Source organism: Calonectris borealis, chromosome 1 (genome assembly GCF_964195595.1).
Source record: "Calonectris borealis chromosome 1, bCalBor7.hap1.2, whole genome shotgun sequence".
NCBI classification, from domain to species: Eukaryota; Metazoa; Chordata; class Aves; order Procellariiformes; family Procellariidae; genus Calonectris; species Calonectris borealis.
In genome coordinates, this window is record NC_134312.1 from 192,052,506 (window position 1) to 192,064,851 (window position 12,346).

Here is a 12,346-nt window from a genome sequence, read left to right on the forward strand (position 1 = left end):
GCACTCAGTAACTGCTGGCACAAGGCGAGTGTATGAGCATCTGAGGATGGTGACCTGTTCAGCAAACACAGCTTTTCATTGCAGCTCTTCTCTGCGTCAGACATGACTGCCAAATGGCATTTTGCTAGCAAACTAAAGAAGAAAAACCTATATTTGCAAGTCATCTACTTATCAGTGTTATCACAACATTTTTTACAGACTACTTCTTATCCTAAGAAAAGAGAGGTTTTGAGTTTTGGGGTTATTTTTCATCGTCAACTTAGTTTGCCATTTGTGGAAGCCTTTATAACTGTGACAGCAACCCCCCCACCTTTCCCTGACAAACATTGCATCTCCACTACAGAGCTGTTTGCATAGCCACAGAAGCAGCAATGCTTTAGAAGAACGCAACCACAGATTGCATCAGATTTTTTTTTTGAAGTAATGCAAATTAATTAAACTCTAAAAAAAGAAAAGCTTGAAAGACATGTAACTACAGAGTGCAATTAAAAAGCAATTCTGTGCCCTCAGTCAGCTACCAGCACTAACCAGCCCGTGCAGGACTCCTGGGTCAGGCACAGGACACATCCAGTCCAGTTGCCCATCCCTGGTGCTGGGCCAGTTCCAGTTCCAGCTTCAGAAGTGCATATGGGAATCCTGCTGTGGTACAAGTGGGGTCATTTATTCCCTACATGAGGACTCACAACTAAAATCAGAAATTAACTGATGTGCTGAAGCATGAGTGTTAGTATCTCTTTTCTTTCATCAGCAGCATAACACAGGTTGTACTCGGTAAGCCCATGAATGTCCAGTCTTCTTTCTGACCCATGCAAGTTTCTTGGCCTCTTTAATGGCCAGTGACAATGACTGCAGGAATTAATCAGCTCTGCAAGCCCAATGATTTTTCATTTGATCCCGTGCAGGATAATTGCACTGTTATATAATGGATCAGGGAGACAGAAATTCCTGCTGTCTCTTCACCAGTGGCAGGGACAACAAACAATAACTAGTAGAGTAACTGCAATTTTTGTTTCATTACCCGCCTCCCCCATACATCTACAAGAAGATACCCCATTCAGCAAAACAGATAGCAACAGAAGTAGCCCTGCAATGTTTCAGTTGCCACTGTGATGTACAGGCTTTGCAAGAAAAATTTAGGAAGGAACTGAGTCTCAGTCACACGGATAGGATGTGGAGAGCAGAGCAATTGTTCAGAAGAGGCACAGGCTGTCACGGGCGTTCATGAAGTCCTGCAGGTGAGCACAGGCTTGCCGGTGCAGGGTGGTGCGGCACTCGCTGTCGTCTGGAATTTTCTCTACCCAGGCTTGTGCATCAAGGAGGTACTGCATCCTGCGTGCAAGCGGGACAGGTAAAGGAGGTGAGTCACTATTGCTGATATGGATCAACGGGAAAGTGCAACCCTGTGGGGTTGCATCCCTCCACTGAGGCATCCTTGAGATCAGGAGGAGTTACACTAGCCAAGAAACTTGCCTGAAACCTAGTTCCACCAGCAGGTTAACTGAGCTTTGAATAAAGTTTAGGAAGAGTCAATGCCAAGCTGGGACAAATCTGGCTGTAGTTGTGTTTTGAGTGACACCAGGCAAGCTTGGGCTAATTTTCTATTAGAATTTTGTGGACTGGCACAAAAAACCCCAGTGAACACCAATGGGACACAATGAAGAGGCATTTAGTTTCAACAGAGTATCCCAAAATGTTTCTTAATTTTCTGTGGTGAGAGCCCGTGTAGCTTCTGGCATTTTACAACTGGACTGGAGAAGACTTTGGAGGTTACACCTGTGCTGGGAGACTTCAGGCATCTGTTGAAGCAGGCCCCCAACTTAAGCACTCACACTGGTGTCATATAGAGATGGAGAGAGGCGACCTTCTAAGGTTTTAGGAAGTGGCGCTTACAATTCAATGGAGGTGGACTCCCACCTAGAAGCTTTCAAAGGCACTGCCTTTCTCCAGATAAACACAGGGAAATTAAACCTTTAAGATGGCTTCCTCACTGAATAGTTAATAAAGTCAGACTAAATTCCTCTTCAAATAAATTCCCTTTTTTCATTAAAGTGTGACAATGAGAAATGAGAAGAATGAACTATCTGCATGTGTGATATAACAGAAGCTTTGAGAGCTGCTCTTAGACATGGTCCCACCCATTTCTTTTGCAAACACAGCAGCTGTGTAAGGCACCTGCAGTAGATGGAACCATGTAGCGTTTCCCATTTTCCTTTTCTAGCCGTGAGTTTTTAACCTATAGAGTAAAGGCCAGATTTTGATTCTGAGAAGTGTGCGAACCAGGCTCTGCACAGATAGATGAGCGTGGCTCAGCTGCTCCCCACAGCTTGCGTTTTGCCTACGGAGTGGTATTTTTTGCATTTTAGTAAAGCCAGCAGAATCAGTCCTTAGGAAATTTGGCCCTCCCTTTGCTTTCTGGAGGTATTCTAATAGCTTAAGTATCCTCTTGATTCATGGTCCGTGATAGCAGCCGCTGCTGCTCAGAAACCACTGCACTTACTTGTTGTTGCAATCAACTGTTTGCCCATCTTTCCCCATGAGGAGGTACCGTTTGCCAGCGACCATGTTTAACTTGCACGTGGAGCGCTTTAGGAACTGTCGGTGGGCACCCACTTGGATGCTTTCATCAGTAGCTGTGGCATGAGAAGGGAAAATGCTATGAACTTTTCTGATAAAGAGTAGAACCGTAGCCCACAGGACACACCCCTCATTTACTCCACTGCTAAGCCAAGGTAATATTACATTTGAGGGTTTTAGCTTGACATGGGACTAAATGGCCATGCTGTGGTAGGGTATTTCCTTTAACATTACCTGGCAAAAAGCAAGCCATTTCTGTTTTAGCTGTTTGTCTTGGTCTTCTCAGTAGTTATTGAAGGACCTGTTTTGCTATAGAGACCTTTCCGGCCTTATGGAGCTTGTTTAAATCTCAGATATTGAGGGAAAAGCCAAAGGAAAAAGAAAACATGCTATATTCTGTTTCAGATTGCTCAGGCTTGTAGTGGTCTTAAAAGCTAGCAAACTAAATTCAAATGGCTGAGGCTCAACAATGCAGCAGGCAATATTAAAAACTCACTCTCCTCAGCACACCTGACCTGAGCATCACAGATTTAGCCTTTATACTGTCCCCTCTGAAGCTGATATGTAGGAAATGCTCTTGGTGATCTCCACGTTAAAATAACTTAGAAGATTCTGCTCTGGATTCTGGCCCAGAAGTTTATTCATTCAAGAGCTGCACTGCTACAGTTACAGAAGTGGGCATCCAAGGCAAAAGAGAAGGGTACTCAAGTACTGCAATGACATGAGAGCTGGAAAGATTCTTACTCATCAGACTAACCACAGGTCATGAGGATACCGTGTTGTTTGGCTAGAACAACAGTTTTCGAAGTCCCTTTGAAAAAAAAATTGCAAATAACAGCAATATTCTAATTTCTTACTCTCTTTCTAACTATAATGTGAAAAGTCATGCGCAACTGTGCTGACAAATTCAACATTAAACCAGCTTAAATTACAGGTAAGACATCACTGTCTTCCTATTAGTTAACAGAAGCTTGTGCAGCTTCTGCTCTCTAAAGTATTACATTACAAGTATGGAAAGACTAGCATTCAAAATAAAATCCTAAGAGTAGAATAAAAACCTTACGTAGAATATTTTAACACTAATAAGATTTCAGAGAATTTGACGTGGAGTGCTAATCTGTGAAACTGAGCACTAAGTCCCTTATCTATTTCCTAGTTAAAACTTCATTAATTTTACATATGGTACTTATAGGCCAGAGAAAAGTCAGTCTTCGGTATTGTATGCTGTTTTACATCTGCATTTTTCCGAAGAATAATACAGTACTGTAGGTTTTCTCATATAACCCAAGATGTTTCTGTTATTCCTATCCTATATAGTGTACTGAATTTTCATTTTGTTCAAGGAATGCAAAAAGATGGATCAGAACTACTTGAGAAAATGATGATGTTATGCTTCAGGTTCATTGTGCATATATTAACACGGTGTTTCTCGGATCATATGCTTCACAAATGGCTTAATATAGTCCAGACTCTGGGGATCAGCAGCATTTGAGTTATTACTTTAACAGGTTATTATGTAATTTCCAATTCTAAATCTCCAATTAAAAAAAAATTAAATTTAAAATATAATTTTCTAAAGTATCCAAGCAGAATTTAAGGGAAAAAATTACTTCAAGTTTTAGAATCTATAATGGGGGAAAAAAAAAAGGATTCTGTGCTATTTTGCATGGGCCATACCGTTCCTCTAAAGAATTCATAGGACAGCATAAACTTTAGTCATCCAAACACATGCACTAATTCTATTAATAAGGTAATCCGAGGAGTGCATATCTGCAAAATTATCTTTTGCTTTTTTGCTCTTTTGACTCCCAAATAAGTGTTTCCATCTGTCTTCAGAACCAACACTTTATTTGCAACTATTGGTACTGAAATAATGCCAGGAGTCTAGAGAATGAGAATTCACCCTACTAATTCTCACCTACCCTTGGTGATGGCAACAGTGACCAACCTCACTTAAAACAGCCACAGAAAATACAAAAGATAACAACTCTAGTTCAGTCATGAGCTGATTTGGATGCAACGCCTTGCTTTTTCTGCATCATCATGTCCTTATGCCTCTTCCCAGCCTTTCCCAAGCCTGCTGGAAGCCTACTGATGCTCATAAGCTGCATCATACAGCACAAACAAAAGGGGATTTTAAAGGGATCAAAAAGAAGGAGGTGGGAATGCGAGAAGTCATCCCTTCCCTTCAACTTCAGATTCAAAGGATGTTTCTCTCAGCTGCCAAGAAACAAAAACTTTCCAGTGCTTGCCTGTGAGTTGTGAGTACAAATGCATTGGGGCTGAGAGCTCTAAATCCTTTTAGATCCTGTAGGTTTTCTGGAGGGAATAATGAAACTTTCCATCATGGTACTGTAATTTCCCACAGCTGGTGTTTTGATCACTAGGTACATTAACATTCCCCTGCATATGGAAAGCCCTGGGTATGACCGATGCTCTCTCTAGACTCACAAAGTGTGGACCTGGTTTTTCCCATCAGGAACTGGACATTGGGCACAGATCAGAAGTTGTGTGCCATGAAGTACTGAGTGACATCTCCAGTCCCCTGGGCAAAGATCAAAGGAGTGAGATAATGATTCTGTTCCAGACAGGGAAGATTTTGAAATCTTTGAAGTTGCTTTTTAAAGGCAATCTCTGGCTGCCCAACTCAAAGTTGACAACCACATGATACCACAGTGGTTGAAGCCTGAGATGTCATCTGACAGCCTCTCCAGAAATTACTTTGAAGACTATCAGTGTTCACTGATGCTGCTGATAAAGTAAAGTTCACATAGGGACAGCTGGGATGGCAGGCCTGCAAAAGGACATTGTCTGAGAGCAGTGCAAATCTTTACACTGCACCTAAAGAAATAGAGAGAAAGTCCTCTTTGTTGTTATCACAATTATTAAATCAAAGTTCTAGAAGTTTTCCTGTGTTTACTGACTTCAGGCAAGTCACTGTGGACAACTCTAAGCCTGTTCTGCAAGGGTTGCGAGTGCTTAGTAATTAATTAACAAGCACTTCAAACCTTCATCTAGTATCAAAACAGAGGTCAGTGGATATGTCTACAGTAGAAGAAAATGTGGCTCAATAACAGCAGTCTATAAAGTGAAATAGTTGATGCAGAAGACCCAATATCCACGCTACACATGTTTTTGGAGGGTTTATCTTAGACTAGGCTCCAGTTTGGAGCCATGGACTGAAGGCAGCTGGAATGTATCTTCTGGTTTAGTTTCATCTGAAACGATTGACGCTCATGTGCTGCACAATGTGATTGCTGCACAATGTGAACCAAAGCAACCTACCCCTGAGCTGAACTGAACAGTGAGCTGGCTGCACCAAATGAGCCTTGCAAGAAATCAGTCTTCTTGCAAGCCTAGTGTAGAAGTATATCTGACCCTACTTTCTATAGCAAGAGACGGCATCTGCATGGCTCATACTGGTTAACATTTAATCAACCTAATTTTCCTACAGGTGAATGAAGGGAACCAAGCATTTTGATACTTACTGGCTTTAAGGATTCTGTGGATTTTGACCTCATAGTAATCAAAAACATTCTTCTGTGTACTATTGAGGAGCTCCACCTCATACACTGCAACAGACAACAACTGTGTGAAGCCAGATGGAAACATGAAATTGCATCCACAAACTGAAAAGTAGGTATGCTTTTACCAGATGTCTATACAGAGGCTGGTGTATCATCTATTCACAAATCATGGCGGTATGAAAGACAACAGGATAGTAATCCTATATATCTAATATGCTTTTAGAAAGTCAGGTGTTAATGAACAACCTCTAATTTGAATTCGTTTTGTATATTTTTTTTAAGAGAACCTCATAAATTATTAGTTTTCACTTTTTTTCCTGTCCTTCTGTTAGCATCTAACTTACCAAAGCTGCTGAACCAGTTTTCCTTCAGTAGCTCTTCCAACTTTCCATCCAAAGAAGAGGCCAGAATGGCAGATTAACAAAGGAGAAAATATTCGTCTAGCTCTGCAGAAGAGTAGGTATGCCATGCAAAGCCTACTTTTTATCTCCAACCTGTAACATTAGGGATGTAGGGGACGGTGGTGTTTACACCATGGGTCTTTTCTAAACAATGTAATGTAATGTCCATGCTTCCTTCCCCCAGCATCCCACTGCACCTTTCTGAGGCCTTTACTTTTCCCTTTCACCCCCCTGATGACTGCGATAGCACATGGCTTCATTTCATCTCCTCAGCCTCTAGGCCAGATACTCATTTCAGGAGAGGGCTGGGCATATAAAACCACAAATTTATCCTTATTAAAAAGAACTATGATTAAACTAAATTGATAGTTGTATTTCATGCCTTACCATAATCCGCAATAGGGTGGTAGCAGAGAAAACTAAAGCGTGTGGTTTGTGTTATGGCTTTACTGAAAGTTGATCTTTGTCTTGGGCAGGGACCTAGAGTGAAGAAAATAAATGATACATCTGTCTCTGTAGGCATGGATATTTAGATAGATGTAGTTTACACATACTCATTCACTCAACGTTATAACAGAGAATAAAATAAAATGGCAAAACAACTTTCTCAGAGGTGTGGTGGAGGGTTTTTACATACGTGTGCACATGTATATATGCATTGCATTCAACTATCAAATCAATCCTGGATATCTTAAAAAAAAAAATTCCGTTTGGTACCGAACGTGCTAGAGGATGCTTTGTGTCCTGTATTATGCATTAGAATAATTGTAATGGTCCTTTCTGGGCTTAACGATTCTCATGTTAATGGTTCATAGAAGTAATTATCTTCTTTTAGACCAGCCTATTTAGTTATTCCTTACCTTCTGCACACTGGCAAACATTGGCGTGGCACACCTTTGAGAGCATGGCGCTGTGCTTGGGAGCACTGTAGAATACGCTGCATTTTCTGTCTATGGAGAAGAAACAAAACGGCTTGTCTCAGAGAGCTCAGGTGGAAAAGCCTATGCAGTAGAAACTACATTTGCAGCCCAACTTTTCCCTGGTCCAGAGAAATCAGAGCACTAAGGGGTGAGATGCACATCAGCAGTCCACAAAGACCTATAGCCTAGGCACCTGGAGCACAGGGATCACCTTGCCTTTCAGCTGGGCAACAACATGAGTTGTTGCTTCTGGGTTTTTTTTGGGGGGAGTGGGGTGTTTTTTGGTTTTGTTTTTTGTTTGTTCAGTTTGGGGTTTTTTGTTTGGGTGGGGTTTTTTAAAAGTTGTACTCTTCCCTTTTCTGTTTTTTTGTTTCCTCTGAAAAGCATCCATCTTAAAAGCATCTTTAGACCATAGACCTACAGTAAGCACTGCACTGTTTCAGAAGGAGGAGATAGGATCACCAATAGTTAGTGGTTTAAACCTAGTGTAAACTGTCATGGATCCCTCATCCAGAGTAGAGATTTGACCTAATTTTCAAATATTGTTTACATAACTCTGGCAAATGGGGATGATTTGCATTTTACCTTCTCTGAATGGGGAACGAGACTGGTTCCCCCAGCAAGCACAGTACATAAGCCAAACCTTTAAGGTTGCCTATCTTAGATGCATAGAAAGACAACCTGAGCGAAAAGATAATGTGAGTGGAACATGCTTAAAAGCACCATGAAAAACAGTATGTCAAGAAACCTTATTTAAAAATCCATGAGTCTAAAAGTTTGTATTTTCAATCCATTTCAGTCCATTTGCCCTTCCTGAGAGGATCTCTATTTAGATGATCCTAAGACATGGTAGTAGAAGACAGTATTCAAGGCAGGTTATTTCAACACTCGACAAAATCACATGGTTTCACATACTACAGCAAAACCACCTTTCAGTAGACTGGAGTTTGTTCTTGAGGGTCTCTCTTTCAATCAGTTATGCATCATTTTTCTGTGCCCTTACCAGGGTTGTAAAAATCATAAAGGATGGCATTTGCTGGCTGAACCAAGCCCATGGGATTAATTTGCTTTGCCCCAAATGATATACAGTCTGGGTCTGGTCCGCTTGTGAGCTGGAGGAAAAAGGAACAAGAGTTATGACGAGTAAACTAACTCTTTCTCCCCAGTCAGTTCCTTATTTATTTGTGCCTGTACTAGCTGTTGAACGCTTGTTTCTGATGGCATAGGTGAATTAATCCTGATAGCCTCAACTTGAAGAAGGCTTTTCCTTCCATGATTTTATTGGGAGTTTTTGTGGATGAGCTAAGCCTGGTAAAGGTAGTTTTGTGAGATCTGTGCAGGTCTTCTCTGCCTGAAACTGTCTGATCCTGACTCACATCATCACTACTTTGGGGTTTACTTTTCAGCTTTTACCTAGAGCCACCTTGCACTGGTGAATGGGTGTAATATTTGTTCACAGGCTATCCTGTACTCGTGACCACCAGTATATACACTTTCCTTAGTAAAATGCTAAGGTCAGGGACAACTTTTGACCTATGTTAAATACACAGATTCTCTAGACAACAATAACATTTACAATTTTTCATTTGTCTATTGTCGTATATTTTTAAAAAATCATTGTCCTGTGTGTGCTGTCTACAGGGATGCCCCTGCTTTGTCTGTGGAGGTGAAGCAACTCAAGTGGGTGTAAGGTGAAGTAATTATCCAAAACATGGGGAAATATACACAGAAACTTGGGGTTTTGATGTTTACATCTGTTTGTCACTATATGGATCTCGATCCAGAAATATTGAATTTCACATGCAAGGTGTCCACGTGGAATTTACTGGACCACCAGCAAACACTTGGATGAAAAGCATCTCTTCTGGCTAGAGAGGATTTCTGGTTTTTTTTTGGGCCACAGCTCAGATCTCAAACATGGACTGCATCTCCTGGAACATAAAAAGGCTGAGGAAGAAGGTGCATGTTTCCCTTCTTCCCCTCCTCCACCCTCTCTCAACTAAGCTGTTCAATAATAATATATGACAAAAATCACAGGAAGGTAATGGAGTGTGAAAAACAGTAATTGTTAGGTTTAAAAGAAGTCTATATATGCTATCTAAAATGGCAGATATTGGAAAATCATTGGGTTTGCTTACCTCACCAAAGTAGAGCAAAACCTTTCCTTCCTTGTACTCATAGTGCTGAATATACTGGTCTGAAGATATCACCAGCTGGAGGAAAGCAATGAACAAACAAATCAGAACAAAAACCTAGCAGAACAGGAACACCTTTGCTACCATCCCTTATATTCTGGTTTGTTTGTTCTATTCTGCCCTCTTTCTTCCTCCTTAAAGGAAGCAGTCCCTGAGAACATGAACCTGGGCAAACCTCTTCCAACTGAGCAAGCTCCAGAACCCAAAACTCTGTAGTCACCTTCCCAGAGTACTGTGCCCCATCTTCCTGTCACTGTGCCCTGTTGGCAACCATCTCTAAAAGATGTGCTGGCCTTGCCCCCTGCAAACACAGGACATGTTGTCCTGGTGTGTCGCAAGACGACAGTGCCAGTGGGGACAGCAATATGTGTAAGGACAGCCACGTATTTAAGTGCCCTCCTGAGCCTTGCCCTAATTTCTATTGCAAGGGACTAAGAAGGCTGAAATCTGTTCACCACAAGCTTTTCATTTCTTGCATATATTCAGTGAATATTTTATCAGAACAAGAATAATGAAAATATATCTATCCAAAATCTGTTTTCCCTTCTTCATTCTGTGGACTTTGGAAAGCTTTCCAAAGACAAATTTTCTATGTAAAAGACTATAAAATGTTGCACAGAAAAGTGTGTTTCTAACCTGTTCGAGATCCTTTGTGTCAGGCTCCAAGCCACTCAGCAGGGAGAGATCAACCAGGGACATCTTTGGCGCATTGGAACCTGCGGACCTTTATAAGGGAGACCATCAGCAGTGAACATCTGCTCTGAACAGCCAGCTTTGTTTGAAGAGTTTGGCTCCTCAGGTGTGCTAATGGTGAAACAGAACTTTCTGCTCCATTTAACTTTCCTAAGTGGATTTTAATTTGGAAATTAGCTGCCTACCTCATTAAGAGTCATGAGGCAAAATTAGTCATTGAAACTAGTCAAGTGGTCATCCAAAACCCAAGTGTCTCACTTGAGCTTGTAATCTAGGCTTTCTTTATAGCTGATAGGCAGAAACAATCACCTTTAAAGGACAGTTCATCCCACCATAAAAGCACTGTTGAAGATAGGGAAGGTAAACTGCACTGACAATGTGTCTGTTCTTTATTACCTAGAGAGTGGAGCTAGGAAATGAGTTTATCCAAATTTTTCATGGACAAAGTCAAATTTACATCACCTTTGCTGTCCAAGGCAAAAACCCTCATTGCTCTAACTATCCATTAGGCATATATATTGGACTTCCAATCTTTTCTACTTCCACTTCTCAAACATCAGGTAGTTGGGTCATTGCTGGATAATGAGGTTGTTCTTCACTCACATGGGGTGCCTTGCCATAAGTATTTGACATACACTTTCAGAAACTTTTATTTTGGCACCCTCCATTCCTCATAAGGGATGTAGCACAGTGCAGGGAAGCAGTATGGTGATGTAGTCAGTGCCTTCAGTTTTTCTCCTGTGTCTTAACTACAACAAAGGGAGCTTCACATTATCGTTTAAACCTCACCCTAACACTCAACAATGTCCTGCAGAATGGTAGATCTGATAGTTGGTAAATGTTACATAGCAATTAATGAGGAAAATGATGCTTCAGCCAGTAGATAATTCACTGAACACATGTTTAACTAGGAAGAGCAAACCTGGGAATTAGGGTAACTCCAGACCTCCCTTGCCATTGTTCCTGCTGCTGTCTGGGAGGGGGGGGATAAAAAGCACTGCCTCCGAGGCTCTGTTAAAAGTCAATGGCAATGCTAAATTCTGCTGGGGAGCAAAACCTGCTTCTGCCACTCTGTTCCTCTCTAGAAGGGGAGCTCAGGACAGCCACCACTTTGTGCTTCTGCGACCCTTGCCAGACTGTGAAAGGGAGCAAAAGCAGATGCTTCAGTGTTATTCTGCATGGGAGGATTTCTTTCTCACTAGCTCTGCCCTTGTCTACTTCTTGATTGTCACAACAAGATATCCCTTCTGCCTCCTCTCCTCCCCCAAATAGTAGTAGACATCTTTTCTTTTTTATGAGGCCAGAGCGTGATCATGAAGGAAGTAACAGCATTGCTGCAAAATGTGTTATTACTGTATTCCAATTGTATACACTTTATTTAATAAAAGACTTCTTTCAAATGATTAGCCAGCCAGGCACTTTAGAGTGTCCCCAGAGTTTGATGGGGCAGAATCTACAATGGACATTTGAGGTCTATGTGAACCATCTAAACCTAATACATTGTGTGGAAACCTTTCCTCCTGCCATGGGAGAGAGGATGCAGACTCACCATGTATGCGTACTCACAGAAGATCCCCAGGTTGGATGCTGAGCTTGTTGGTATGAAGAGGGTGACCAAAAAGAATTACAAACAAAAATGAATGCATTTCCTAATGACGAGCTGATTTTGCAGACCTACCTGACACAGACTTTGTACTGTAGCGATTCTGCTTTATTGGGAGAGATCACATCCCTTTTCCGTCTGCTGTGAATATCAAACCACTCTATTTCAGACAGTGGCTCAAACGCGCTGTTTTCTGCAGCAATCGAGTCCTCATAATCATCGTTTTCATCATAGTATGCAGCTTCTGGAGGTGACAGACACGATCAGCCATGCACAAATTTGACTGAGGACCTGGTAATTTGGCTCCTTTTTGTATAATGATAAATACCAGTGGGCAGTCATGCCATCTCTATGGGTTTTATAAAATTTTGCTGTACACCATCTCAGTATTTCTAATTCCTTCAGAGTTAAAATTTTAGGGATAATTATAATA

At 41.3% G+C, this 12,346-nt stretch overlaps 1 protein-coding gene across 1 annotated transcript in view; it reads right to left on the reverse strand.

The window, feature by feature from the left end:
- Nucleotides 1-994: 994 nt before the first annotated feature.
- Nucleotides 995-12,346, reverse strand: part of LOC142077718 (complement C4-A-like) — a 61,726-nt gene continuing 50,374 nt past the window's right edge. Inside the window, exons 34-42 of the mRNA XM_075139736.1 lie at nt 11,989-12,157; nt 10,254-10,341; nt 9,561-9,635; nt 8,426-8,534; nt 7,363-7,452; nt 6,890-6,982; nt 6,063-6,146; nt 2,498-2,630; nt 995-1,329 (exon numbers count right to left, since the gene is read on the reverse strand). Of these exons, the coding sequence (XP_074995837.1) occupies nt 1,191-1,329; nt 2,498-2,630; nt 6,063-6,146; nt 6,890-6,982; nt 7,363-7,452; nt 8,426-8,534; nt 9,561-9,635; nt 10,254-10,341; nt 11,989-12,157 (980 nt within the window). The 3' untranslated portion in view covers nt 995-1,190. The remainder of the gene's footprint in view (nt 1,330-2,497; nt 2,631-6,062; nt 6,147-6,889; nt 6,983-7,362; nt 7,453-8,425; nt 8,535-9,560; nt 9,636-10,253; nt 10,342-11,988; nt 12,158-12,346) is intronic.